Source organism: Lutjanus erythropterus, chromosome 13 (assembly GCF_056507025.1).
Source record: "Lutjanus erythropterus isolate fLutEry1 chromosome 13, fLutEry1.hap2, whole genome shotgun sequence".
Lineage (NCBI taxonomy): Eukaryota > Metazoa > Chordata > Actinopteri > Lutjaniformes > Lutjanidae > Lutjanus > Lutjanus erythropterus.
The window spans coordinates 12882933-12910770 of NC_139329.1; the positions used below are offsets into that span (position 1 = coordinate 12882933).

General features: G+C 40.9%; 1 protein-coding gene across 3 annotated transcripts in view; it reads left to right on the plus strand.

Annotated features, from left to right (window-relative positions):
* mtss1la (MTSS I-BAR domain containing 2a) overlaps positions 1-24537 on the plus strand; it is a 37730-nt gene extending 13193 nt beyond the window's left edge. Inside the window, exons 4-15 of one of the 3 annotated variants that reach the window (XM_084733873.1) lie at positions 10527-10611; positions 10817-10908; positions 10997-11071; positions 14536-14693; positions 14835-14942; positions 16142-16239; positions 19072-19204; positions 19852-19926; positions 20131-20286; positions 21747-21923; positions 22138-22303; positions 23077-24537. In XM_084733873.1, coding sequence (XP_084589999.1) covers positions 10527-10611; positions 10817-10908; positions 10997-11071; positions 14536-14693; positions 14835-14942; positions 16142-16239; positions 19072-19204; positions 19852-19926; positions 20131-20286; positions 21747-21923; positions 22138-22303; positions 23077-23897 — 2144 coding nt within the window. In that variant the 3' untranslated portion in view covers positions 23898-24537. The remainder of the gene's footprint in view (positions 1-10526; positions 10612-10816; positions 10909-10996; positions 11072-14535; positions 14694-14834; positions 14943-16141; positions 16240-19071; positions 19205-19851; positions 19927-20130; positions 20287-21746; positions 21924-22137; positions 22304-23076) is intronic. The other 2 variants (XM_084733874.1, XM_084733875.1) reach the window with 2 other exon arrangements.
* Positions 24538-27838: the final 3301 nt, after the last annotated feature.

Below are 27838 nucleotides of genomic sequence, written 5' to 3' on the forward strand. Positions count from 1 at the left end.
GTAAGTGTTTTGTAGCAGAAAAGAACATTTAAATCGCACCACCAGCACAGAAAAGTTGTAGCATTATTAGGCCTATGTGAATACAAAGTATGTGAGTTTATGTTTGACATCTAACTGGTCTCTCCACACAAGCGTACACCAGGCTCAGCAGCGAGGAGACTGGGGAGTGATGATTATAGACATTCCCTCAGGGTGACTTCAGACTCAGAGGCTACAGGTGGGAGGTGGAGCTTCTGAAATGCTATATGTGCAGCAGCAGCAGCAGTGGTGGTGTCAGCATTGTTTAGAGGATTGTTTGCAAATGAGGAGAGCTGCGGGAACTTTGGCAGAACAAAACAGAGGACTGAACATCGCCAGCTTAGATAAAGAGTGCAAAGGGTTTGACTGCTGCTTCATTGTCTTTCTCTGTCTGTTTATATCTGGAAACATTTTAGGTCATTTGTATTAGAATCATCCAGTGTGGATTGTGGATTTTCTGTTCTTTCCATTTTATTACATGATACAGTACTTCTCTCACTCCTTTGCAATTCTTGTTTTCCCTCTCAAGTCTCCCTTTTTCAACTCCAATGAAAAGCACATCTGGACGAGGGGCGGCGTTTATTTTTAGCAGCATTTATGTCCCTGAACAGGACGCTCCTCCAACAGAAAATATCACTTCCTCCTTGTTCTCCTCCTCCTCCTCCTCCTCCTTCACTCTCGTCCTAATGCGCTCCAGAACATGTTTACACCGCACACACACTGAGGTCTGTCTGTCTGTGGGTGTCTCTGGTTGCGAGGTGAAACTTGCTGTGCATGCTGGCCAGACAACAATGGGCTGAGTGTGTGTTTGACTGTGCGACTAAAACAATTGGTCGTGAGGCCGTTTCCTCTGCCTTTCATTAGTATTTTCGCGGGGAAGAAGTCACATTCCACATGGAAGGAAGTGACACAAAGGTTTTGAATGCTGTTTTGATGTCCCCTGCAGACACACAGCTCAATAGCACACAGGTTCACTCATAAACATACTCATGGTCAGTGTTAGGGAACTTTCCTTTTAAAGTAACTACTTTTGTGCACATGTTGGTTATATTGTCCTGCTGGTCTTATAGCCGGAGTTGGCAAAAGTCTGTCTCTTTCGTCTTGCTACATTTTTGCATTGTTTTTAGTCTTTGTAAGTCTTTTTTGTCTTACATCTGTTACGCTGTTTTCATCCTTGCATCGTTTTTCCTTATGTGTTTTATGTTGTTTTCATCAAAAAAAAAAAAAAATCAATAATTCCTCTCAGATGCATTAAAACTAAAGTAACAAGCCTGTTTTGAAAATATAAGGAATAGAAAGTACAGATATTTATCTCAAAATGTAGGGAGTCGAAGAAAAAAGTTGTCAGAAAAAATAAATACTCAAGCGACATACAGATACCTGAAAACTCAGTAGGACTCAGGAGGTTTTCAAAATGTGTGCTGGATAGTCGATTCCTCCGATGAGACTTTCAGAGCTAAAATGCCTCTCCACAGGCGCACTAGTCTGGACGGTGCTGGAGTACTGAGTTAAAAAACGTTTTATCATGAAGAATTTGATCAATACATCCATCTCGAGACCCCAGTTTGAGGTACATTGTAAATGTAACATCTTTGGGTTTTGGGCTGTTGAAGTAATTTGAAAGGAAACTGTGATGATCGGCAATTTTGACTGTTTTCTAACACTGCATAAACGACTGACCAAACAAAATGTTGTCTTTGCTGGCTCTGGGATGGAGTGTTATGTCAGAAACTCTCTAATGTTCTGTCTGAGGTTCTGTTGAACAATGAACATAGTTTTAAATGATTAAATACATCCATTTTTACACTGCATATGTACTGTGTTCGTTGTATATGCTCTAAATCTGTGGCTGGTATTGACAGAAGTTTTTATGCAGCTTTACCCCCAAGCGTGTATTTGCATTTCTGTTTGTTCAGAAGTACTTTAAATGCACAAAATGTAAATTCTGCTGCCCCCTAATAAAAAGGGCTTGAAAGTTGTTGGAAACATTTGTACCTTTGCAAGTTCACAGCTCAACAAAATATATAACACGTTTCCTGTTTTTAGACATTTTAATGTGGAAATGTTACAGATTATATTTTTAACAGGGAGTTACAGCTCTCTGTGGTGTTGTGGACCCCACACATAAGTAATTCCACCATGTAAGATAACAGACTGTACACTTCTTTGAGTTTGAATGACTTTTTGGCAACTAAATGGAATATATATATGATCTTTATTTGGTTTTGCTTTAGGGTCATTTCTTTATTCTGTTACTTTCATCCAAGTTCAAGCCCAGTTTGTGTCACAAGAAGGGTTACTGTTATATTTTTCCACATATTTGGTTTCACCAAATATATGGTTTAAGAAAAAAAGAGGAAATATCTGACATTAAAATATGGGTAATTTTGCAGTTATTATTCTTACACATACAGCAGTGAGGTCTGTGGGACCCCAAATGACGAGCGAAGCCAGTATCAACAGAACACAAGCGTTAAAGTAAATTTTGCTTTGGGCGTCAGAACTTGCCGTATGCAACTTGCAAAAAGAAATGCTAAATATATTCATCGCAAACACATGGTTTTAAGTCGTATTGAAGACAAAGAGAACAACAACAATGATGACCTAGTTTTTCCAAACAAAGTTGTTTCACTCTCAGAAACCCCTCCTTCAAACGCTGTCACACACATCAGCCTTTGTTTACGGAGTAAAATATACTTTTCATCCCGTCCCAATCATTTTAAATATTTTGTCAGCTGATAAAATATTTATATTGAAACTGAGTGAAACTTTTTTGTTAGAATCACGAACAAAGAATCCTATGAAATGCAAAGTCAGGCTCTTAAGATTGAATAACCCACATTTTAGATTAGAGAGAATCTGGGGAGTTCCTCGAGAGACTGTCTGCATCTGTCATCTTCTCTAACTCTTGCAGCAGGTGTACAGGGCTGCACTCCTGTTCCACAATCAATGTCCGCATGTGGCTGCTTCATCCACTCCATCAGAAGATATTGCTCTCTAACCAGCAGACACCAGGGATGCTGCTTTATTTTTTAATACCGACTGCTCCCAGTGAGCTACACCACCACAGCTCCAGCTGCGCTTTGAAGCCCATGTTTGATGATGTGAATGTGTGATGTTTCATCAGTTTCTTGAATTCAGAAACCTCAGCTGAGTATTTGCTCAACTGATAACTAAACAAGACCAGAGAGGCTGACAAAATCAAAAGCAAATTCCTTCTCATTCTCTTTTTTTGTTTCTTTTCTTCTCTGGTAAAAAGGTTTGCATGATGTTTTTCGCTTCCCTGGAGAAGATAAACACACAAACTACATAAAGATTTGTGATGACTGGAAAACCTTACATGAACCGATTCTTCCTACGTACTCACAGGTGGCAAAAGTGCACAGATTTTTTACTCAGTACTGATTCAAATTCTTTACTCAAGTAAAAGTGAAAAGATACAGGCTAGTATAGGCAAGTATAAAAGTAAAATGTTGCCCTATGAAGGACATTTCCACCGGCTCTTCTTCTGTGCAAAGCTAACTGAACTTTACCTTTTCTTCACAGCCTCCTTCTTGTGTCTACTTTGTCTTATTGTGTGATATGCACTGATGGATACACAAAGGAATCACCTTTTCTCTGTGTTATTGTAGCATACATTTAGGTTGAAATCGGTTGTGATGTTGGAAGGCGGTGCACAATGATGCAAAATAATGAAAATCAATAATTCCCCTCAAATGCATTAAAACTAACTAATGAGCCTGTTTTGAAAGTACAGACATTTGTGCAAAATTGGAGAGTAAAAGTAAAAAGTTAAATAAATACTCAGTTACAGTAGAGAAACCTGCAACCTTTACTTACATACAGTATTCACTAGGTTTGGACATTGACTCCAAATAAGAATCAGTTCCAAAGGGATCATTAAGAAATTCCAAACTGTGTGCTGTTAACACCTACTGTAGCCTATATCGACCTGTCTGCGCCAATGTCAGTTGAATGCATGCATGTGTTCTCATCTTCAAAAGCATTTGTCTTATTAAATGGTGGGATTAGCATTTTCTCAGCTGACCTACTCAGCTGTTGCCAAGTTGCTTGACTAGCAGCTGAGTAGCACAAATTGTGAGTCTTGTAACAATCACCTCGGTTTAGCAGCTGTTAATGCTTTACAAGGACTGAAAGCTCTGTGCTGTCACAGTACTCCCACATAAACCAAGAATGACACCACCAGCATTAAGGTTATCTAGCTAACATTAGCTTAGCAGATACACCACTTTTTTCAGACCAAGTACAGACTACCCAAGTGCTTAATAATGCCATTTCAGCTCTTACAATGACTTTAAAGAACATGCTTTATTTTCATCAGGTGTTCCCCACTTTCTTCTGGTTTCTGGTGTTAAAGAGACTACTTTTCATAAAATTGGTATTGGGTGTGGTGGTATTGGAGTAGCTTTAGCACTCTTTTAGCTGAGTGTTTCTGCTGGCAACTTTGTTGGGAAAAGTGCAGGAAGACACTCAAATAACTGAGTTTTATTAGGAAACAAAATGTTAAAGCAGAGTCTAATTCCAAACGATACTCAGCCCTATTCATTGCTTCTCACCTCTGTCATTAATCACATATTTACTGGACTTCATGTGTGACATTTCGCCCTGGCAGTGCCTGTTGCACCTGCAGCAGCCATGCACTTCACACTTCCTCTGCCCCCTGACTGGCCGAACACAGCCGGCAGCTCGGCAGTGTGTACCCTCTTTCATCCTCCCCTCTCCTCCCTTCTCATCCCGCGGCCGCTTTTCATCCATCAGTAGCCTTCGCTGTGTCGCTGCCAGTTCACATTCTGTAGCACTTAAAAGGGGCGAGGGAGGCTTAACTGTCAGTGCCAGCTCCGCTGCCAAGGTGCCAACGTGAGGAATAACTGTTGCTTCACGGATGATGGAATTTCCTTAGCTAAGCTCCGGCTGAGCGAGAGCTTAGACTTCATATTCCTGGAAGTGTAACTGCGAGGATGTTCTGTACCTTTTTCGCTCGACAGCCCACGCTTTATTGACACAGGAAGCAAAGAGAGACTTGGGAGAAGTGGATTCAGCTTGAAAGCTGGTTTTGAAGCCGAGGTCAAATGACAGCAGACTCGCGCTCCAGCTCGTTCTTTTCTAGTTCAAATGAAACCTGAGCCAAACAGCAGGGTTTAGATGCTGAAAGAGAGATAGTTAAGCTAAGCTCCCATGTTGAAGACATCAGGGAGGGAATGAGGAGGCCCGTGGCAGTTTAGCTCCTGGCTCCCAGGCTCCTGGCAGGAGAGCCCCCTATAAAGCAGGCCTATTAAACCACTCCTCCTTCCCCGAGGAATCAGGGGAGTTAATCAGAAGCAGAGGTCTGGATGGGACCACTCACTAAACACTTAGACCACACTGGGCTGGGCCTGGATACTGGAGCTTAAAGTTCTCAAGAAAACTCAGCAGTAGGAGCTCGACCTTCCCACCAACAAACCCATGTACTCCTCAACACGCACAGCATATCTGCTGGCCATTTATATTTATTGTTCGGCATATACTGAACCAGGCGCCATCAGGTTCTGTGACATGCACGGCAGTGCTGTTATAATGAGCTACACATTTCCCAGTTGTTTGCTTCATGTTTCAAGATATATTGCTGGGTTGCATAATAGCTCCCTTCCATCCTCCTCTGTGTTTTGCTTCATTCATGCACGTGTGGGTGTCTGCTATGAGGCCAGCACTGCTCCCCCAAAAGCCTCAAAGGGTCCAGATCAGCTAAATAATCACTTTCCCAGCTCCCGTGCACTTTAGCCAGGTTTCAGGCTCCCACAAAGTCAAGTTTTGATAAATCTAAACAGAAAGACAGTTTAGTAGGTTGTATTAATCACAACGTTCCTTCAATGAGCTCAAAACACATACAGTAGTTTAAGTTTTAAGTTTCTGCAGATCCCAGTTCCCAAAAAGTTTGGATGCTTCATAAAACAAAACTAAAAACAGGATGCAGTGATTTACAAATCAGTTTCAATTTGCATTTATTTTAAAACAGTACAAGGACCAGATATTTAATGTTCAAACTGTCTTGTTTTTTGTAAATATATACTCACTCTGAATTTAATGGCTGAAGCACATTTCAAAAAAATTGGGACAGGAGCAACTAAAGTCTGGGAAAGTTGAGGAATGATCAGAAACACCTGTTTGGAATATTCCACAGGTAAACGGGTTAAGTGATAACAGGTGATGGTATCATGACTGGGTATGGAAGGGGCAAAAGGTTCAGTCAGTCACAAGCATGGATGGGGTGAGGTTCAGAGAGTCCAAAGGAAACTCATGTAGCATGTAAGGGGTAAGGCTGAAAACCAAAACTGAATGCCGATGACCTTTGATCGCTTAGGCAGCACTTCATTAAAAACCCACATGTTTATATAAAGGTTATTACTTCATGGTCTCAAAAACACTTTGGAAAACTGTTGTCAGTAAACACAGTTTGTTGCTGCATCTACAAATGCAAGTTAAGGCTCCACCATGCAAAACGAAAGTAAGAAATGCTCACAACTGCTCTGGGACCGTAGCTCATCTGAGGAGTGGAAAAGTGTGCTGTGGTCTGACCACATTTCAGATTGTTTTTGGAAATCGTGAACATTGTTTCACGTGAACATAAAATATCTTATCTTTGTGTTTTATTCAATTAAATACAAGTGAAAAAGGATTTGCAAGTCATTGCATTTTTTTTTTTACACATTGTCCCAACTTTTTTGGAATTGGGGTTTGTGCTAACTTTAGCAGAAGTACTTGTCTTTCTAGTCAATCTAAACCGTCCTCCCTGCTTGTTTGTCACATGCCTGTGTACGTGTGCAGGGTGCTATGGGAGTGAATCACTCTGTCTCTGTCCATCCGGTCAAGGCCAGAGGCCAGTGGGGCTCTTGGACACGGGCAGGAAAGCCTCTGGACCTCCCCAGGATGTAGCTGTCTGCTGATCTAACCCTCTGGGAGGGGAAGGAGGAGAGCAGGAGACGGACGGACGGGAGGGAAGAGGAGGGGAGAGGAAAAGAAATTGGCAGGTGTGGATGGGACAGGAGAGTGGGGGGTTGGGGGACTCTCGCTGGCCGACGGTGACATTGGGAAGGTCTGTTAAAGAGATAAAAGAGCCCACATTACTCCCCCCCACCAGTCCGTCTCTGCTTCAGTCTCCTTCCATCCTGCGAGAGCTGATTTGCAGCTGTGGACGCCTCCTGTAATGCCTTTAACCTGCGCACACGTGTCCTCTGTGTACGTCTGTCTTTGCACTTGGCTTTATGAAGGCTGTTACATGACAGATACTCAACACCAGTCCTCTAAAGATGGACAACCTACCTTGCTATTTATATCAAGGGCGCAGCGTATAGGTTCCACATGTTAACTTGATCACTTCCTGCTGGTGTCTGACGCTTGTGTGCGATACAGCTGGATGACCTCTCACCTCTAACCCACTCCTCTCGCTGTCAGTCACCTAGAAAAGCAACACAGCCATCTCCGATGCACAAACACAGTTGAGTTATTCTACATCTGCCCGACAATAATGTCTCTGTGAGATGGAGTCCAGATCTGTTGCTCTGCGTCTTTGAACTGGTGGATGTTGACAGCCGAGCAGTGGTGTGAAATGGTCTTTGTACCGTCGACTGGAGACAGTAACCTAGTTTCTTTATGTGATAGTTGGAAAATAGCACAGATCTCACCGGACAACCATCCGGAGCATTCCTCACTCAGAGTCTGATTTCAGGTCTTCTGAATCAGTCGTGTGTTTCTCTTTGTTTCATTCTGTGTCATCACTTTTTCTCTCTGCCTGTTTTTGCAGTGCAGGTTAGAGCCAGTTTCAGTGCATGAATGGTGTTTAGGAAACAGAGAGAACAGGAAAGGCAGAGCAGGCAGGGAAGAATAGAGGGATATCCCCTTTCAGGGTTCCCTCCTTTTTCCTCCAGGATAGAGGGGGTGAGAACTTCGGAAAGGGTGGGGGGTTGGTAAATCACACCACCTGTCTATATACACACACACACACTCACACAAACCTGTGCACATGCACTCGCAAAATCATTCATGAACACAAATACAATAGACCTTTTTCACAGCATCCATTCTGACATAAAATTGTACACAGGTGTCACCAGTGATACCATTCAGTTCAGAGTCAGTCTGCATGTTGACTCACTGAAGAGGTTCTGCTGCTGTAAATGATCTCAATATGTCATCAGAGATTAAGGGAATATGCTAAGTTCAAATATTCATTTGTCTGACAACAATGCTACAGCCAATATGTTCTCCGCTGAAATTTCTATCACAGTCTGTTTGTTTATTTTACATTTTTCAGATTTAAAATTAATGCTGAAGTGTCTGTTTAAGGGTTGTAAGATCATTAATATTTTTTAGAAGTAGATCTTTATAAGGGTGAAATTGAGCATGCTTGACTCTTATCAGTGTCAAAGTATAATGTTGCACCCATCTTGTGCTCACGTAGGTTCAGTGTCCCTGCAGCCTGCAGGCAACCTGCCTGACCATTGAGTCTGGGGAGGAGGTGGAACAACTCAGTTTGAGCATCTAAAAATGAGTACAGCAGTCCAAATAGCGAGTTGCAGCAATAGACAGTATATTAAATAGGTTGAAATCCTGTTTCATACATGACCTGCAGTTGAAGCAAGTTGTTTCCCTCTGCCCCGTCCCCCCCAGACTCAAGTAAAGCTCAGGCAGGCTGCATCAACATTGTTGGAGAATGATATTGTAATTTGACAATAACAAGCGACGATGAGTCCTACGCTGTAAGTCGATCAGCTGTTCATAACTGTCAATTGTCTGTCAGTGTAAAGCTCAGCTCGTAATCCTGGAAGCAAAAGTTCACTGCTCTGAAGATACTCACAGTGACTGCCTGCCTTCTTCCTGCCAGACTCCATTAACATATTGCTCATTTTAACCATTATAAACATCTATTCCTTCTGAAAGATTTCTATTTCTTTCATGAACAACCACTGACTCATTCGGCAAACATTCAGCATCAGTTTGAACTCTAATTAACATGAAACAGGCAAACAACAACGCCACAGCTTTACTGTTGTCGTCAGAGTGGTAATTATTTTAACTTGCTGTGTTTTCTTAATTTCCAATGACATATGGTAATTTTATGATTTATTACAGTAAATGTATTACAGATTTCACAGTGTTTATCCTTCTATTTCATATCAGTGTAGCTGTGAAAAGAGTCTGTTGTGCACGTCTCCACACTGTGAGGCCTGTCTGCTGCTGAGAGATGTCCTCTCTCTTTCCCTTTGTGTGTGTGTTTGTGTGGCGAGAGACCCTCAGATTAGCCCTATGTGGCCCAGATTACAACAGGATCAGTGCTGACACATATTACACCAGCCTGTGAACCAGCAGTAAGACAGTGTGCCAGTCGGGGCTTTAGGGGTTGAAACCCCCATTTAATTACACTTCAGCAGCAGAGAGGAAAGTACAGTATGCAAGTCACACAAGCTGTTGTTTACACTGTGGTGAGAATCGTGCACACAAATTTCAAGTGTAAAATGTTTTGTCAGGAGGGAGGGAGTGTAGAGTTTTCAGGTCCTGTGTCACATTTGCTTTCCCCAAACAAATGTGACATTTATAGACTCTGCTTTTACAATCAGCACTTGTCCGCCTAGTGGCTGCAGCTGGAAACTCCTGCTTCTCCAGCAGGGAAAAACACACCCTGATAATCTCATCTGACAGCAGAGAATTCAAACTGAGGTCCAGAGACCAATAGGGATCCTAATTTGATCACTGATTGAATATGAATATTTTATTACAAACCTAAAAATAATATCTATAAAATGTCAGAAGTACCAAATCATGCCAAGATTTTTTTTCGATGGTGTCCCTCCAGGTCTCAGTGTCTTAATGTGGCATTTTGAAGTTTGTTTGTTTTTTAACCATTTTCATCACTTCTTGAGTGGTGAAAAAGTTATTTTTGTTGTGCCCCAAATCTGTGTAATGGATGTAACAACCCAAAAACTGCTGCAACAACTTTTGAGACATGAGTGAGCATGAGAATGGTCATCATATGTTTCCATCGTAATGGTGTAATCCCTTATGCACTCTAAACTCACAAAATGTGAATACATGCCTGAAAAAAGTATGACTTAACAATAGAAAAATTTGACACAGAGTGCTGGACCGCACCTTAAATTGATATTTAGGTTCCAGCTTTCCGATGGTATATACCCACCATCTATCTTCTATGTGGCATACACTGATGACCTGCTATCTCCCCTTAAAGACCCCAGTTCCCCCCTAAAAATGACAAAAATAAGTTGTAAGAAGTGACAAAACTGTCTGAAATTGGGGGTTATTGGTCTAATGTGTATCTATTGTGTATCTATTGTGCGGTCCCTGACACAAGAAAGTTGGATCAAGACTTTTCAGAATGCTTTCCTGTTGTCTCCTTATAAAAACCATCTTTTGCTCGGCCAAGAGGCCCATCTGTGATTTGTAATGCCAGCCTCTTGTATCGTAGGTGACAATTTGTTTTATTTGTCTGATCCAAGGTGCCACCAGGGATGTTGGGTCAGCTCTGACAAGGATGTGTATGAGACACCGCAGCATTGAGGCAAAATTACGCCACTTCACCAAGTAAGTGTCACCTATGTTTTTTTTTTATCCCCCACTCTCCAGTGTGATTTTCTCTCTTCTCGCGCCTTGAGGGGATTATTGTGTTCGCAGGTCCCATCCCATCTCTGTTGACCTTCCTCTCATTCTTCCACTGTTCACTGAAAAAATAAATCTATTTGTCATGCCCCTCATTCTCTGGCTCTCTCTTGTCTCCTTGTCCCTGTAGTGCTCTTATGGAAGGTCTGGTTATGCCACTCCAGGACAGGATAGAGGAATGGAAGAAGACGGCTAATCAGCTGGACAAAGACCATGCCAAAGGTCAACAACCAGGAAAAACAAACTATAAATGCTCAATTGTTAGCACTATATACTGGACAGGAATTCATATGTCTTTTTTTTTTCACAGAATACAAGCGGTCTCGTCAGGAAATCAAAAGGAAGTCACTAGACACCATAAAACTCCAGAAAAAAGCAAGAAAAGGTGAGAAAAATTGTTGAGTAATAATCCAGAACACCTCACATAACCTAAACGAGATTTTAGGGCTGACATCACTGAGGTCTGCTTGGCTTCTGGTCTCTGTTCTTCACCAGTGCTCCAGACTGAACTGGCGCCATCTAGAGTGGAGAATACGCAATAACACCTTAATCAAATCAAATGCCTGGCACAGTTTCACAGGCTCCTTTCCAGCTTTGGATGATTTGTCTGCTTCTGCCTTATAAATCAAAGAAATGATCTTCTTTCCTGGCTGTGCTTGCATTAGCCCCTACTGCTGGTCGTCATTAAACTCCTATTTCCATACAGGACTCACTGAACACCAGTGGTACCGGCAAGTCGTAAACTTTGCAATGTGTCTGATGTGATAGAGCTAACACTGCCTGTTCTCCTGTCTCTCCTCCCCCTGCCTGTTCCTGTTCCCACACCCTCTCCTATATTTCTTTCTGTCTCTTTCTCTCCTGGCTGTAGAGCTTCTAGGTACGTCTGCTGTATTTTGCCATGAGAACTTCATGAGTTTTCAAAGGCATCATAATCATCTTTAGATCAAACTGCCGGTCAAAAAAGAAAAAAAAAAACTTTGTTAGCATTTTTAACTATAGGAATGAATTTAGTTTAATGTTTTGGGAAATACACTTGTTCATTTTCTTGCCGAGAGTTAAGTTAGAAGATCAATACCACTTGACTGTACGCTCAATAGGTGGTCAGCTGGTTAGCTTAGCTTAGCACAAAGGGGGTAACCACTAGCCTGGTCCCCTATGCTGAAAAAGCCGCACAGTTTAAGGTGGCTGTTTTTTTTAAGTTGGTTTCTCAGGATGAAGAAGCTCATCAGGCTACTAGTTTATCAGTATAGCGGTCAGCTTGGTATGGTTGGTCAACCAGTCAGGCTAAGCTGGTGTCTGCAGGTCAAGCTGATTGGCCAGCTGTCTGGCTAGACTGACCAGCAAAGCCCAACTGGTAAGCTGGTCCCTCTGCAGAAGCCAAGCAAGGCTCTTTCCCATTAAGAGGAAAAACATGTTAAAAATGAATTAATGAAATGAGTATATATTTTTTAATAATTTAGGAGGACTGTCCCAATGCCTGTGATTCATTGGTCCCATGAAGAACAATGAAAAATTTGAATAAAGAAAGAATAAATAAAGAAAATAAATAGAAATTTTCACCCACATTTTGTTTCATAGTTTACATATGAAAAGTTAATGCCCTAAGACAACAACACAAAGTCTGTCTTGGCACATGAGTTGGAAATTTCACCAATTACTCAAGTAAAAAAAAAAAATCAGCCAAATAATTTCTTTTTAAGTGTGTCTGTCTCATGTTCCCACCCATAACTGTGCTTTTGCTACTGCTACTTTTGTTGCTGATTCACAAGAAAAAACAGTTGTGGACATCATGATTACTCTAGAGGTTCACTAGAAAGTATGTTATTAGTTTAATCCATACAGAAACGTCAATGTAAGAATGCTATATTGTTGTGTTACAGAGCTAGCTAGCTTGCCGTCCCCCCCCCTTTTTTCAGTCTTTATGCTAAGCTAAGCTAACCAGCTGCTGGTAGTAGCTCCATATATGACAGTCAGATATGAGAGTTGTGTCTTTTTTTCATTTAACTCTCTGGAATTGAATAAGTATATTTCCCAAAACATCAAACTATTCCTTAACTCAACCTCTAGCAGTGCACTCACTATAAATATCCTGTACGTGATACATGTTATAAGTGAAAAAAGAGCAGGTCTTAGCAGGAAAAGCACAGGTGTTGCTAATAACATTAACGAAGGCTCTGCTCTCCTTTTAAGCCGTGACAGTGAGTCAGCAGGTACAATGCCTCCTACCGTGACAAGACAAAATGTTTTCTATGACGAATGCCCATTGAGAAACAGCGTTACATCTTTGCTCCTTGTCTTTCACGAATAGTTAGTTTGCGAGACCTGTTTCAAGTGTAGCCCTTCCATTTTCTGAACGACTTATTAATAGAGTAAGAAACTGCCAACCGTTTGGCCACTTATCAACCAGACCATCTGTCATTCATCTGAGTAATAAAGCTTCTCTGTCATGAGCTGACATTTGGCTCCTTCATGATGACGGTGTTCTACCACTAAAGACCCAAACTTCTGTTTTAAGGACCCATTAATTAACAACCTGTCAGAAACTAAATGGGACTTTAATCAGTGCCTTATTAAATGCAGGTACGCTGAAAGATTAGCCAATTAAGCCAGAATGTGTTTAAGGTCCAATATTTACTGGGATTTATTGGCAGAATATGGCATAAATGGAATATAATGGTCAAAAGTATGTTTTTGAGTGAGTATATAATCACCTGAAAATAAGAATTGTGTTCTTGCTACCCTAGGCCTATTCAGCTGGTGGCTGATCTGCATGATTTTGTTTAAATAATTTGCTAACAGTCTTAAGTTTATGGGTGTTTACATTGTTTATTTTATTAGTCCTGGCCCTTTTAAAAAGTAAGTGAATAGGCCTCTCTTAGACTGAACCTTTTTGTCTACAGAGACCGTTGGTCCTCTTCCATTGAAGCCACCATGTTGCCCCGCCATGTTTTACAGTAGCCCAGGGCCTCTCGCATTTTTCGCGGCCACCATAGGTTCTCCTCCATGCTTGAAGAGGAGAGTGAGATGAGGTGTTTGCAGTCTGAAAGCTCACTGCTAGGTGCGTCTAAATCCTACACACTGGACCCTTAAATGTAAAGTCAGTGGTCCAAGAAATGTGCAGTGTGCTGCCTGCTAAAGACAACTGGAGCTTTTCAGGAGCCATATAGCAGAAGACAAATCTGATTTCACTCAAAACTATATTCCTCACTCATATTTTGAAGTTGTGTGGTAGTTAAAGTGAGTGCATTGTTTGAGACTGAGCCAAAAATGCAAAAAATATTCTGCGGTATGTTAAAACTTTTAACTGGCAGAGTAATTTGGCATCTTTGTTTTCATCTTCATCTTCATCACATCCATCTTTCATTATTTCACAATCCTCCATCTATTGCATTGTCTAGTGTCATTGTGGTATGTGGTCTTGAATGACTCTAGGACATTCTGTTTACTTTTGTGTGTCTAATCATCACATCCATTTCAGGACCTTCAAGTCAACACCAGTTGCTTTGCATCAACTCATGACTGATGATGTGTCTTCAGTGTCCTCTCATTGCCGTGTACATGAACCATTTGAGTGTTTGTCAGTGCGTTGACCTCCAATACAACAGCAGTTTATCATTATGTGCTCCAATCATCTCTCATTTTTTACTCTTTCCCTCCTCCCTCACTGCACTGTGTATGCTTTTCTTCCCTCATGTCACTTCCATAATTATCACCCACCCCTCAAATTCCCAATCTCTGTTTGTTCCTCCTCCTCATCTCCTCCTCCTCGCTCACATCTTCCCTCCTTCCCTCCACCCTCTGTCTCCGCTTCTGTGTCTCTGTGTCACCCCCTTGCTTTGCCTCGCACAGGCCGGGGGAACCTGCGCCCCCAGCTGGACAGTGCCATGCAGGATGTCAGTGACCTGTACCTGCTGATGGAGGAGACTGAGAAGCAGGCAGTGCGCCGAGCCCTGCTAGAAGAGAGGGGGCGTTACTGTACATTCATTAACATGCTGCAGCCTGTGGTGGTGAGGAGCATTTCACTTTCGTAACACCTAAGAGTTGTGGAAAACACGTTTAAATGGCTTAGATGAGAAAAGATGTTTTTTGCTTGCTTTTGCTCTTGTTGAGGTGGTAGCTTTTTAATTTAATCCTGTTTTTCCCTCCAGAATGTAGAGATTGCCATGCTGGGAGAGATAACACATTTACAGGCCATTGTTGATGACCTCACTGTGCTGACTGAAGACCCACACAAGCTGCCACCAGCCAGTGAGCAGGTAACAGAGATGTAATGCTGCTAAATCTACTAATGCTGATGGAGTTGGTGTGGATTACAACTCAAAATGACAAATCTGACTGTTCAATTACAGTCCAGTGCTGTTAAATGATGTCTGATGATAATCTACCATATTATTAACGGTGCAATATGTATGAATGTTAGTTTAGAAATTCAATAATTAAAAAAAATCAACAGAAATGAAATCCCCGGAGCTGTTGTAAATAACCTGGGATGATGTATTCCATTGTCAAACTGACCTCGGAGGCTGTGTTCAGTCCTGGTCCTGGTGTTCACTGAGTGGCTGCTGAGCCCACTTTCATTGCCCACTTGCCCACCTCTGGTTCTGGTTCCCATGGCAGCACCGCTCCCTGTCCAGAAAGACTCGAGCCAGCTAATAGGACCACTACCTGCACAGCTAACTGAGCTAACTAGCTAACAGCAGCTACAGTCAGCAGCAGTCAGTACTTGCTCTAGTGATATGCTGCCCCCTGTTTGTGTTTTACAGGTGGCTATTTCTTACATATTGCACATTTTTAACAAAAGCAATAACAACAATTAATTAATCCCACTAACAAGTATTTTCTGTATGTCCAAAACCAAATGCAACTTTTCCCACAACTGTATAAAAAAAATGGGTTTAACAAGTGTATTTTTTCACATACTCCAGTCCAGCTGTCATAATACTCCCTAGACCAGAGCAGAAATTGAGTCGCGTTTTCTAAAAATGAAACTACACATTTGTGACACATTTTTCTCTTGAGCAGCAATGAATGGGATTACAGGCTGAGAGCAACAGATAGGCATTTCATGACATTTGTTGGCAGCAGCAAAAATAATATTGCCAACGTGTTATCCTATAAATTAGAAAAATGGTGTGGAGATATATCAGTGCCATTAACCATGGTGTTTGATGTTTTATGCAAATTTAAGAGATAAGAATGTGCGAGATGACCTATTACAGTCTCATGTGTGTGACTAAATGTGCTAATTTCAAAACTAATTTATCCCTTCATATGTCCTTCAGGTCAGGTTTTCAAGTTGGACAAGTTTTTTTTTTTAAATAAGTCATAATCTGCGGTAATTTATCATAATCAGTCTAAACCATCATGTATTTTTTCTCCCTCTCATGTAGAAGTAATGTTGTCCATTTCTATTTTTGTGACTGCATCATCATCTTATGGTTATGTGTTGCTGCAGGTGATCCGGGACCTGAAAGGCTCCGACTATAGCTGGTCCTACCAGACGCCTCCCTCCTCCCCCAGTAGCAATGGCTCCAGGAAAAGCAGCATGTGCAGGTACATCCCTGAATGCACCTTGAGATCTGATACGTTTTCACGTGCTGGGTCAGGTGCGTCGTTCACGGTGAATTTTATTCATGCTGGATCTGAACAAACATGCACATTCTTGATCTGGAGGAGCGAAGGAATTAAATGTTTTCAAGCAAACACAAACAGATGACCCTGCCTCACCACACAGCCAGACTATCAGTGACAGGCAACATGACAGTCAACACGCAGTACATGTCGCGTCTTGCCAGCTTCTCAGCTCCTGCTCCTGGCAGATTTGCAGTTCTCAAGCTTCTTACAGCCAGATTAGGACCAAAGCTGTGAAACATCACAGCCTGACAGCCGTGAGCCTGCATGAGAATCAAAATCCACATACTCTGAAGTCTGATGGTGATAGTTAAACAATTTGCTCATACATGTAAGCCAGAGGTGCATTCTAGGTCAAGTAACAAGCTTTTCTTTAATGTTAACGGATCATCAAACCTGGGTAGGACAAGTTATCACTTTTTTTGAGTGTGACAGGTCTGAATAGGACCTCCTATATATTTTGAACAATTCTGTAATTCATGGTGCAGCCACTGACTGATTGACTGACAATGTTTAACAGTGTTATAAATTGTAAATCCCAGTTACTGTGAAGGTTTTAAGGTAAAATAAGACCAGTGCACGAAAAACTTACATCTCCCAAATCTCAGCTTTTTCTGGCACATAAAGAAACAACCTTGGTTTCAGCTTGACCGCTTTACAATTTTCATTTCATCCACTGAATGTGTAAAAGGTTTTTGACAAGCTGAAGGTCAAAGAATTTTCTCTTTTTGCAGAGAAGCATCTCATGATTCAGTTGTGGATAAAAAAAAAGCACTAAGCATTTTCTGATTTTCCCATTACAACAGTTATATCTGGGGGAAAAAGACAGGACAGAGGAAACACAAGTTTTCTGGGTACTTCTGAAAAGACACAATGCAGAAAGAAAGATGACTTACAGATAGTGTCTAGTTATAAATCATTTGAAGTTATTTAATATGTCATATTTAATTTGGCATTCCTCCTTAAGCGTCATCCTAGAGGACGAGGATTAAGGAGAACTGATAACTTAAGATATATTCCAGGGGGGGAAAGAGGGCAGTGCAGATGGAAAGTGAGAAGTACAAGTTGCACGTTGTCAAATGCGTGGGTGACAAAGAGAAGCAATGCTGAGTGAGAATGACGGGAGCAAGAGACAAAAAGCACAAAGACAGCTGTTTATGTTCAGAGGGAAAGAAAAATCAAAGAAAGGATAACTTTTTAATGCTCTTTGATGCACCAAAATGAGAAGAATGCCATCATTTACAATTTTCACATAACGCTGCCTTCATGTTCTCAGCTTTTGTGATCAATTTTTCATTTAGTTTTTTTCTGTTTTCACCATGGCCTACACATAAATCTCCCAAAACAAGTTTCTGAACAAAATAAGTGAGGAAAAAATGCTAGAATCTTGATCACAATCCTGTTTTACATGCATACTGTGTTTGTATGAAAGATTTAAAATGCCTGAAAGAATACAAATTGAACACATGGAAAATAAAGTACTATTTGTCATTTATATTTTATGTATGAATTTACTGTCATTATTAAATTAATTCAGTTAATTAGCCTTTTGTCTTAAATAATGATTGAATTGTTTTTCTCATTTCTCAAGCCATATTAAAACCAAATCAAACAGAAAACAAAGAGGCATATTGCATTTTATTGTTGTCCAGCAAAGAGCAGCATGCACCTACTCATAATAAATGTAAAACACTTGCATTAGTTTTCATGAAGAGGTGCAAGGAAGATTTTAGAAAGGGAGATGAATCATTTATGCCTACACTGTATAAAAAGAAAAGTTCAGAAAACTTAAAGTGAAGTTTCTCTCAACTTGTTGAGGCCTGGTTTTCTGTAATGTTTTGCATCAGTAACAGTGTTGAAATTGACAATTTTCAGCTTATCATCCCATTTAAGTTTATTCATTTAGGTGAACTCAGAACACTCAGTTACGATACCATTACACTATTGAGACTAAAGCATACAAAAAATTTAAAAAGCAGATCTGGTCTCAAGTCACAAATTTGATAACATTTGGCTCAATAAAATTTTAAAAAGTCTTTGACTTGTGACTTCCCTTGGACTTAAGCCTTTCGACTTGAATTGCAGTATGCAAAACTTATAGGTCATTAAAAAGGCCTACAGACAAAGACTAAACAACATTTTAAGTTTCACAAAGAATGGCAAGTTGAAGGTCTGTTGTTAAACTATCATTACATTTGAAAAGCGCATTATGACTTGTTTGAGACTCGAAACCTAAAGTTTAGGATTTGAGGCTTGATGTGGGACTCGAGAAAAGACTCGAGGCTCACACGTGACTTGCAAAATAGTGACTTGGTCCCACCTCTGTTAAAAAACTTTGCAGACATCTTTAACAAAACCCACACTACACTGTCCTAAACTATATGAAATAACTTTGCTGGTTGTATCTGTCAGTTCTGGTGGCATTGCAGTAGGTGCTTCACCATCTTTTGCATGGTGGAGATCTGAACTCTACTGAGCGCAGTCTTCTAGTTATTCATTATTTATTATTGGCAGGTGTATACTGCTCTCTGCTGAACAACACACAATACACAATACACCGCCTGTTTTCTGTCTTCAGTCAGTTTTTAAAAACAAAATGCTAAATAACTAGCACTAAAAATGTGTTAAGTTAATTAGTAAATACATACAAAATAAGAAAATACAAATTACAATGTTGTATTTCACTTTTCATTGAGACATTGTTAATCTTCCATACATGTTGAATGCTATACTGATGTGATGTCCTGTCAACAGTCTCCTCCAGATGCCCTCTGCAGGAGCCCATCGGCTCAGCAGCGTCTCTTCCCATGACTCAGGCTTCGTGTCCCAGGATGCCAATACCCACTCGAAGCCTCCGTCGCCCATGCCCTCTGACATCACCAGCCAGGTAGCAGTCTCAGCCATAACACTTAAGTAAATACTTTGATCAGGAGGATATCAGGGAGTTTATTGTAGCAGACGTTTCAGCTCCAGAGATTTCTCCGGCAGTAATGCCAGAGGACACAGAAACACCACTTTGTTGTCACAGTAGATCAACAGTACAATAAATCTCCGTTTTTAACAGAAATGCTTTCTCCGTCTGGCACCTCAGTCTTTGAATTTGAATTTCAGACACAGACCCAAAGTTCCAATAAGAGCTTGATAGCTTGATAACCAAACTCAGACAGAGATCTTCCTTTTTGCTGCAATAGAGCTTTACCAGTTGCGAATGTTGAATTTTTATCCCACCGGACTGATAAAGTTATTCAGGCTCTCACGGTCTGAACACATTGCAGTGTACAGAACACACTCAGCAGCACACCAACTGATGCAACGTTCTCTCTGAATAAATGATCTTACAGGCTACTTTATTTTTCGATCTAGGCTATGGTCTATAGATCCCCCCCAGAGACGAAAAAATTCCTCCCTCCTCCTAAAGCTCATCAACACTTCAACGTCAAGTCTCACCTTTTTCCTATGCATTTCTCACACCTACCTCTGTCTCCCCATTTCCTCTTCACTCCGCTGTTTTTGACTTCATCTCACCTTTACCAGAAATCAACAAGCTCAGCCTCCTCTGAGGCTTCAGAAACCTGCCAGTCTGTCAGCGAGTGCAACTCTCCTACAGCGGTTAGTACTGCATGCATCTCACCGCCTTATTGGACACACACACACACACACGTACACGTACACAATGTGCTGTGCATTTTACTCATTGTTATCCATAGTTTTAAAGAGGCCTGTGGGCTCCACTTGACAACCGCAGTGCGCTTTGACGTGGACTATTCATGGATGTTGAGCACCCTGACTCAGACTTGTCTGTCCGTTCCGCAGTTTGGCTCATGCTCATCCTTCGGTACCTTTCGCCCTGCTTTTTCTCACACTGGCACCATCAGGCCTCTCTCTGTCATACTTCCTGCGTCCCCCACATTTAACCACTCCCCTGGATCCAACACCCCCTCACCCACATCAAAGGTTCCTAGCTGGAAGGTTTGTTTTCTTTTGCAATTTTACTTTTTGGTTTTCTCTGTAACACTTTATAATAACCATCATTAATAAGTGGTAAATAGATACTTAATTCAACTTTAGTTAATAGTTATTTTACTATTAACAAACATTAAAATAATGTGTACATATCTTTCATAAACAATTTAGCAAGCAATGGTAAGTTAACAAACATCAGTTGTGACTCTACAGTGGCCATCCAACAAATATTTATAGATGTACTATACAGTATTTATTAACCATTTACAAAGTATTTTAAACATCAGTTACAACTTTTTTTCAGCCATCCAAATAATGTTTTAGGGGTGGGCAATGTCTTCAAAGGTGGCATATGATGAAGTCCACAGTGAAACATCGAGATGGACATATTGTTGATACCATTTTTATTTACTTTCTTTTATACTTTTTATATCTGTGTATGTTGCATATTAATTGCAAATTGTCTGGTACTTTATAGTGTTTCTTTTATAGGAAACCAGATGCAAGGTGCCATCATAATTAACACATCCTTCATGTTTGTGGTCTCTGACACTTAAAATACATATTCATCAATCCTAGGGCACTTTTCACTCACAGTGTTATGATGATGGAGGGCTCAGTGGTCGTCATGCATTGTGGTGGGTGATGATATCTTCCATTGGTCCAACCCTGAAATGTTAATAAAGGTTTTTATAAACATCAGTTTCATCTTTACAATAACCAGACAGTTAACATTTATAAACAACATGTTCTCACTCCCAACTTCTTAAATATGGCAGCTTGGTCAGTGGCCCTATACACTTCCAACTACGATGCTGTAGGTACCCCTCTAGCATCATTTATGCACATGCAGGACTCCATGGTCGAATTAGCAATAATAAATATGCAACATAAGTAGACTTTCAAAATACAGGCACAAAAACTGGTTGGGTAGGTTTAGGAAAAGCTTTGGATTAAAATAAGTAAATTACTTAAGTAAGTTCACTTAGTTAGGGAACTAATTATTAGCATTTAACAAAGTGTTACAGGTTTACACATCATTTGGTATTCACTAAGAAATACTTGATTTTGTTAACAGTGAAATAATTCTTAACTCTTGTCTAATTTACCATTTATTAATGTTATAAAGTGTTGTCTGGTTTTCTCTTTTAAAACTTTGTTGCTTCTTTGCTTCTTGTGTTCTTTATTGCCTTCATGCACATTAATGAGCATAAAGATTGACCTCACAGTCACCATTCAAGCTCAGTTTTCCAATCTTTCCTCACAAAGATGTGCTAAACTGAGGTGGCTCTCTCATTTAACAACACTTACAAAGCCTAAATTAATTTGCCCATATCTACATCAGCACCTAACCAGCTCATGAGCCTAACCAGCAGCTTCTGTGTCTAACTGACTTGCACGACTGTTGGATGGCAAGCGCTGGAGATGCACAGTTGGAAGTCTCATTTTTCCTTCTGCCGCTGCAGGACTGGGCCAAGTCGAGTTCCTGCGAGCCGTCGTTGGCCAGCACTCTGCAGCGTAGGAGGGAATCTATGGATAAGATGAGAGAACTGGAAGCTCCGCCCAGTCCACTGGGGTATTCTGGGATGCAACCGGATGATCCACACCGAATGAGAGTTGGCCCAGGAACCATTGCAGCCAAGGTAAGAGTGAAAATGTAAATGTAAGTATATAAATTTGTATGCCCTGAGAATTTCTTCAGTGTGGTGAATTGCAAATGTAAATGTGTGCTAATCTTTATGCATTTCCCAACTGCCTGTATCTGTGTGTATCTGTGCGTGTGTGTGTGTGTGTGTGTGTGTGTGTGTGTGTGTGTGTGTGTGTGTGTGTGTGTGTGTGTGTGTGTGTCTGTCTCAGCATGGCGAACCGCTCTCTCCAGCAGCCAGTACTCTAGCCATGGTTCTGACCAGAGGCTTGAGTATGGAGCAGCAGAAGAGCAGCAGGGACTCTCTGCAGTACTCCAGCGGCTACAGCACCCAGACCAACACCCCCTCCTGCTCTGAGGACACCATCCCCTCACAAGGTAACAGTCAACCCTTAACCCTCCAACTATCTCGCACATTTCAAATATTCCTGTACTGCATACTGTGAATTTCTGCACATTCCCTGGGGAATGCTTTGCCCATTCCTGAACAAAACTGTGCAGCTCTTTCATTCAAATAACATATTGTACATATTTTTATCATATTTTTCCATATTATATTGTCAGTTTATATTTTTTAATATTTTTCTACCCTCAACTAAAATATAAACACTTTTGTTTTTAATTCCATTTCTGTGTTGAGTTGAAGTAAAAAATCAAAAACCTTTTCTGTGAGATGCCATTTTTTTCCCCCTAGGAAGCAAAGTCATGACCCGCCCACTCTGCCTCTGATTGGCTAGTACTCTTTGACTTTATTAGTTGGTTGGTTAGGTTTAGGTATGAGGAGTGTTTGGTTAGGTTTGGGGTAGGATTATCAGGGTAAGCCAATCAGTGGTAGAGCAGTGCAGGTCATGCCCTCCTGGGTAAAAAATATGATATCTGTAACCCTATGCGAAAAAAACATAATTCAGAGCCGAGTAAATGTATTTTTTCAAGATGAAGCTGCACAGTGTAGAGTGGTCCTGTATTGTGGTCAGTCCAAGGAACATCTCTTCAAGCCCTGAAAAAGGGAGCAAAAGTATTGCATTTGTATTTTTGCTGAGTATATTAATTCACCAAAACACTGAGGCAAATATAATTTTGACAGGTATTAAACCTGAATTATGACGTTAATATATGATTTAACTTAAGTGTCTTGTGTCTGTTATTTCTAGGTTCTGATTATGAGTGCTACTCTCTCAATGGGGATGCTGACAGTGAAGGACAGGCAGACTTTGACAAGTCCTCCACCATCCCGCGACATAGTAACATCGCTCAGAGTTACCGCCGCATGATCCAAACCAAGAGACCTGCCAGCACAGCGGGTCTGCCAGCAGGTAAGACCCTGCAGGGAACTCCAAACGGCGCAGGGGGAAGCGGCTCTGGAGCCATCTCATCGGGGACGGCCACCATTCGCCGGACACCATCCTCCAAAACTGGAGTGAGACGCACGCCGTCCACATCTGGGCCCATTCCCATCCGGCCCCCCATCGTGCCAGTTAAGACCCCTACAGTGCCAGATTCTCCGGGGTACGCCAGCCCATCCCAGCAGCATCGTGCTGGCAGCGAGGAGTTTCTGTATGGCGACGACCTGTCTAGTAGTGACTACATGAGGGCTTCTCCAAAGCGGATGAGCCTCCCCGACACAGCTTGGGGCTGTGGAGGAGGAGGAGGAGGAGGAGGGGTGGACAGGACTGTTTACGCCCAGCAGGCCCCCAGCATGGCCACCCACGGCGCTGAGGAGGACCCTCTGCTCGCTGCCAACCGCCACAGCCTGGTAGAGAAGATAGGGGAGCTGGCAGCCAGCGCCCATGCCCTCGGTGAGGGTCACTTCCCCTTCCAAAGCTCACTGCCAGGGGATCCAGCTCTGTGTGCACCTCAGGAGCCATCCTCTACGACCCAGGAGGACAGGGATATGCTGGTGTCGATACGCCGGGGGGTGAGGCTCCGCAAGACAGTGACTGACGACAGGTCGGCTCCCAGGATCCTGCGGTAGCTGAGGGAGAGGAAGGCTGTGACGAAGCAGCTGTGGTGCCCTTACTTACAAACTGACGCTTTGTAGTGAAATGCAGCAGCACTCATGTGATACATGAAGTGAGGTACAAGTTACAAAGGCTGTAACGTGATGAATGAAGGCCAGTTAAGAGTAATGACCATGGACCATGTCAAGTCATTTCATGTCATGTATGTATTGCGTACGTACAAAGTAATCCATATTTTTTGGTTTTTATTCTTCTTTTTGTTTTCGTCTGTGGGCTTCGTGGCTGTGCGTCTCTGCTCCTCGTGTGACCAGTCGTTTCAGCCCTGTTTGTCCCTTTAGACTCGGTGAGGAAGATGTCACCGCTGTAGGGATCGAATGCTCTGTGTCTTTGTTCTTGCTCTTATGATTATTCTAATATTGTGCATTCCTTAATTAACACAGCCACCTGTCAGTGGGAATGGGCGAAGTGCTCTGTGAGCCCGTGTGTATGTTGTGTTTCTCATCATTACTGTATAAGTACCGTATTACTGTTTCATTTCATAAGCTGAACAGCAAGTGTGTAAGACATGTAAAATAGGAGCAATATGACAGTGTTTTTATTGCTGTACTGTACTGTCAATATATTCTGCAATTAAACAGGCTTTTTACTGTTAAACAGTTTGATTGCCTTTGTCAGTAAATGGGAGGTCTTTATTAATAAATAGGAAATTCTGCATATATGGTGCAAGGGAAGCAAATAATCAGTTAATCTGTTGCTGACACACAGCATACTTTGCTGTAGTCGCAGTACTGGACCAACATTTATTAATTCAACAGTATATTGACTAGGAATGTATATCATGAACAGGTACTAAACCAGTACTGGTTCCTGACTGATCAGTACAGATATATTGATAAGTTCCTGGATAAACAATGCTCCTACTTTTAGTTGTAATGGTAGTAGATGACAAGGCTAAATATTCTCAAGTGTGGTCCTACTTTACTAAGTTTGCTGGACTTTTGGGTCCAGTGTCAATATTGACATTAGGAATAAAAAAACAATCTGATATTGGTGTCAGCTGATATTCTTTATACAGACATTAAATACATTAAATATACTTTTTTTTTGTCAATGACCACAAAGTTTTGTAGTGAGGCAGGATATTTTACAGTCTAACATTAAACTTTGTCCTAAATGATATCAGGCACTGAAACTGTGAACTTTCTCAGATATTTTTAAAAATTCTAAATAACTATGAATAAAAAAGTAGAGCAAAATATATTAAAACAGAATTTTAAAAAAAATATATCAAAAATGCATAAAATGTTGCCGATAAAGCTAACAAACAAAATATGTATTGTGTTCTGTAAAAAAAAAAGTTTTCATATAGGCACATATCAGACAACATACAGTATATGCCAGTGCTGATACACCTGTGATATGCCAATATCAGCTGACCAATATTTTGATCAGGCTCTACTGACAGTGCAGCTAAATATAATAACTCCGGAAACAAATTGACTTGTAATAAAATAACTGTTGAATATTTTCATGTGATATCTTTTTTGCACCAAATTATGACAAGCAGTATCACTGACCTTATTAGTGTCACTATCAATCAGCACTATCAGTACTGATATTGGTATCAATAAAATCCTAATGATACCCATCCCTAACATTTACAAAATCTGAAATGGGCCTCAGCTAATTTCACCAGCCTTTTGAGGTTTCATTTCGCCACTTTAGAGTTTTGAAAACTGTGCAATTTTATTGCATTTTTCTTTCCTCAGGAGTTTTCTTTCTCTCCTTCAGTTTTTATATTGCAGTTAAACTATCAGTATTTTATGATTTGTCCAGTACATCTTAGGTTTGACTGTCTATTTTTCCCAGTAATTTTAGTTTTAGTCCACTACAGTGTTACTCTGGAAGTGTAATAAGTTACTTTTACTGTAAAAAGTGATATTACTTATTACTTATTACTTATTACTTATTACTTATTACTTGGTATCAAAAGTAGTTACATTATATTACACCTGCCGGATGTACACATCATCGTAAAATATCCTACCTCAGTCAAACAAAGTAACTCAGAAACTCAGATACTCGGATTTGTAACTGTAATGTAATTACTGTTTTGGAAATTGTAATGCCTTACACAGCTTATTACTGTTTAAAGTAACAAATGTTACAGTAATTAGTTACTGGTAATGCATTACTGGCCAATACTGGTGGCCTTTAATTTTGCCCTGAGATAAACTGCATGTATTTACAACTGTGCAGTCCTGTGAAAAGCCAGCTGGGGGTGCCAGAGACCCTTCACTGCGGCCAAGCTGACAGAGTGGCGCCAGAATGAACAGTAATGGAGGACATTTGTGGACATCACTGCTTCAGTGAAGATGTTTGGCAGCCTGGAGAGATGAATGATAAGTGGGAGAATGAAAAGCAGAAGAAGGTAAGGACTTAAGCCTGCAGGACGAACAACATCCGTGTTACACCAGTGAAACCCTGAAAACATGACCACCACATGCTAGTATACACATGTTTAATGTTACAGGAACAACAATGTCCCCAACTGTATTAGTTCACTTACATTATGCTAAATGACCAGAATATATCTTACGTAAGCTGTTGAAAGAATATATATGAAGCAAAAAAAGTCACCATTATGTATAAGTTACTTAAATTGCACACATTTATTTTGGCCACTATTCTGCAGCTTTTATTTTGAAAGAACAAACAGAACATACTGGAGCAGGCCATGTGCAATTTATATTCCTTTGAGCTGGATAACCACCCTCTTCATTATTCATGATATGATTGGTCCTGCTGGAAAACAACTCCTAAACTGACTGGATAAAGCCAACAATAATGATGAACCGCAGGGCACCTTCTTTGCCTGGATAAGGAACCTCTTAATAGAAGGCACTAATATATGATATATGAGAATAAAGGTGATGTAGAGCTGCGCTTATTCTTATTAAGTGGCCACTTAACAGTGCACCCTGAAAAATATGAACCATGGAGTTCACAGGATAAGAAGAAATGGGAAAATGAGGCAGGGTTGAGTGTGTTTTTGAGGCAGACAAGGAATATAACTGGTCTATTTTAATCTCTCTGACACTGAGTCATCACTGACAGTTCTCACTGATTTGCAAAGAAAAATGGAGGCTGAATAGGACCAGATAATGAAGATCAGACAATTGGATGCAGCGGTCTAACGGTGGATAATGAAGGTGGAGGTGTCTGATGTAAATCATACATGAGATGCTGCAGGACCACCACAACTGAAGAATTATTAGTCTGCTCGGCTCAGGAAAGCCTCCAGTATTCTTCATATTCTCCCAGATGGGTCCCTCTTAATCCTCTCAGCCTCATAAATAGCACATTATTGAATTTACACTATTAGTTCATAGCCTTGAACTGGTCGAGTAATGGAAACCTATCTAATTGCTGGGGCTTGCTGGGATAATTAACTGAGAAAAGGATCGAGGAGTTTCATTTTGCATCCGAGGTAATGTTCCCCCTCTCTAAACTGTGTTTCAAAGAGAACATCATCACTGCTTCTTTCAAAAAACCTCACCTCTCAGTTAGACGGAGCAAGCGAGGGACACTGAGCTGTGCTAATTTTCATTTTCTTTTATTTTTCAATGACTGTCTCCTGTGTCTTTTGATGATGTGAGATATCTTTTACTGTGCTAATAGGAAGTCGTGATTGTTCGGGGGGCTAAAACGAGATACTGTTCAAATCAATGATCATTTCTTAGTGTGCTAATCACTGAGGCAACCCCGGGCTCCACTAATCACAGTGTAGATAAAATAAAAGCACTCCTCAGACAAGACGTGGCCCTGAAGTTGGGCGTTTTTGTTTCCAACAAAACAACAGGCCATGCATTAATCATTAAATTATTTTTGGCTCTTTCCTTCAAAGTGACTGCTGTTGTTCTCATTTTTATTATACTTGCTGAGCCTTTCAATG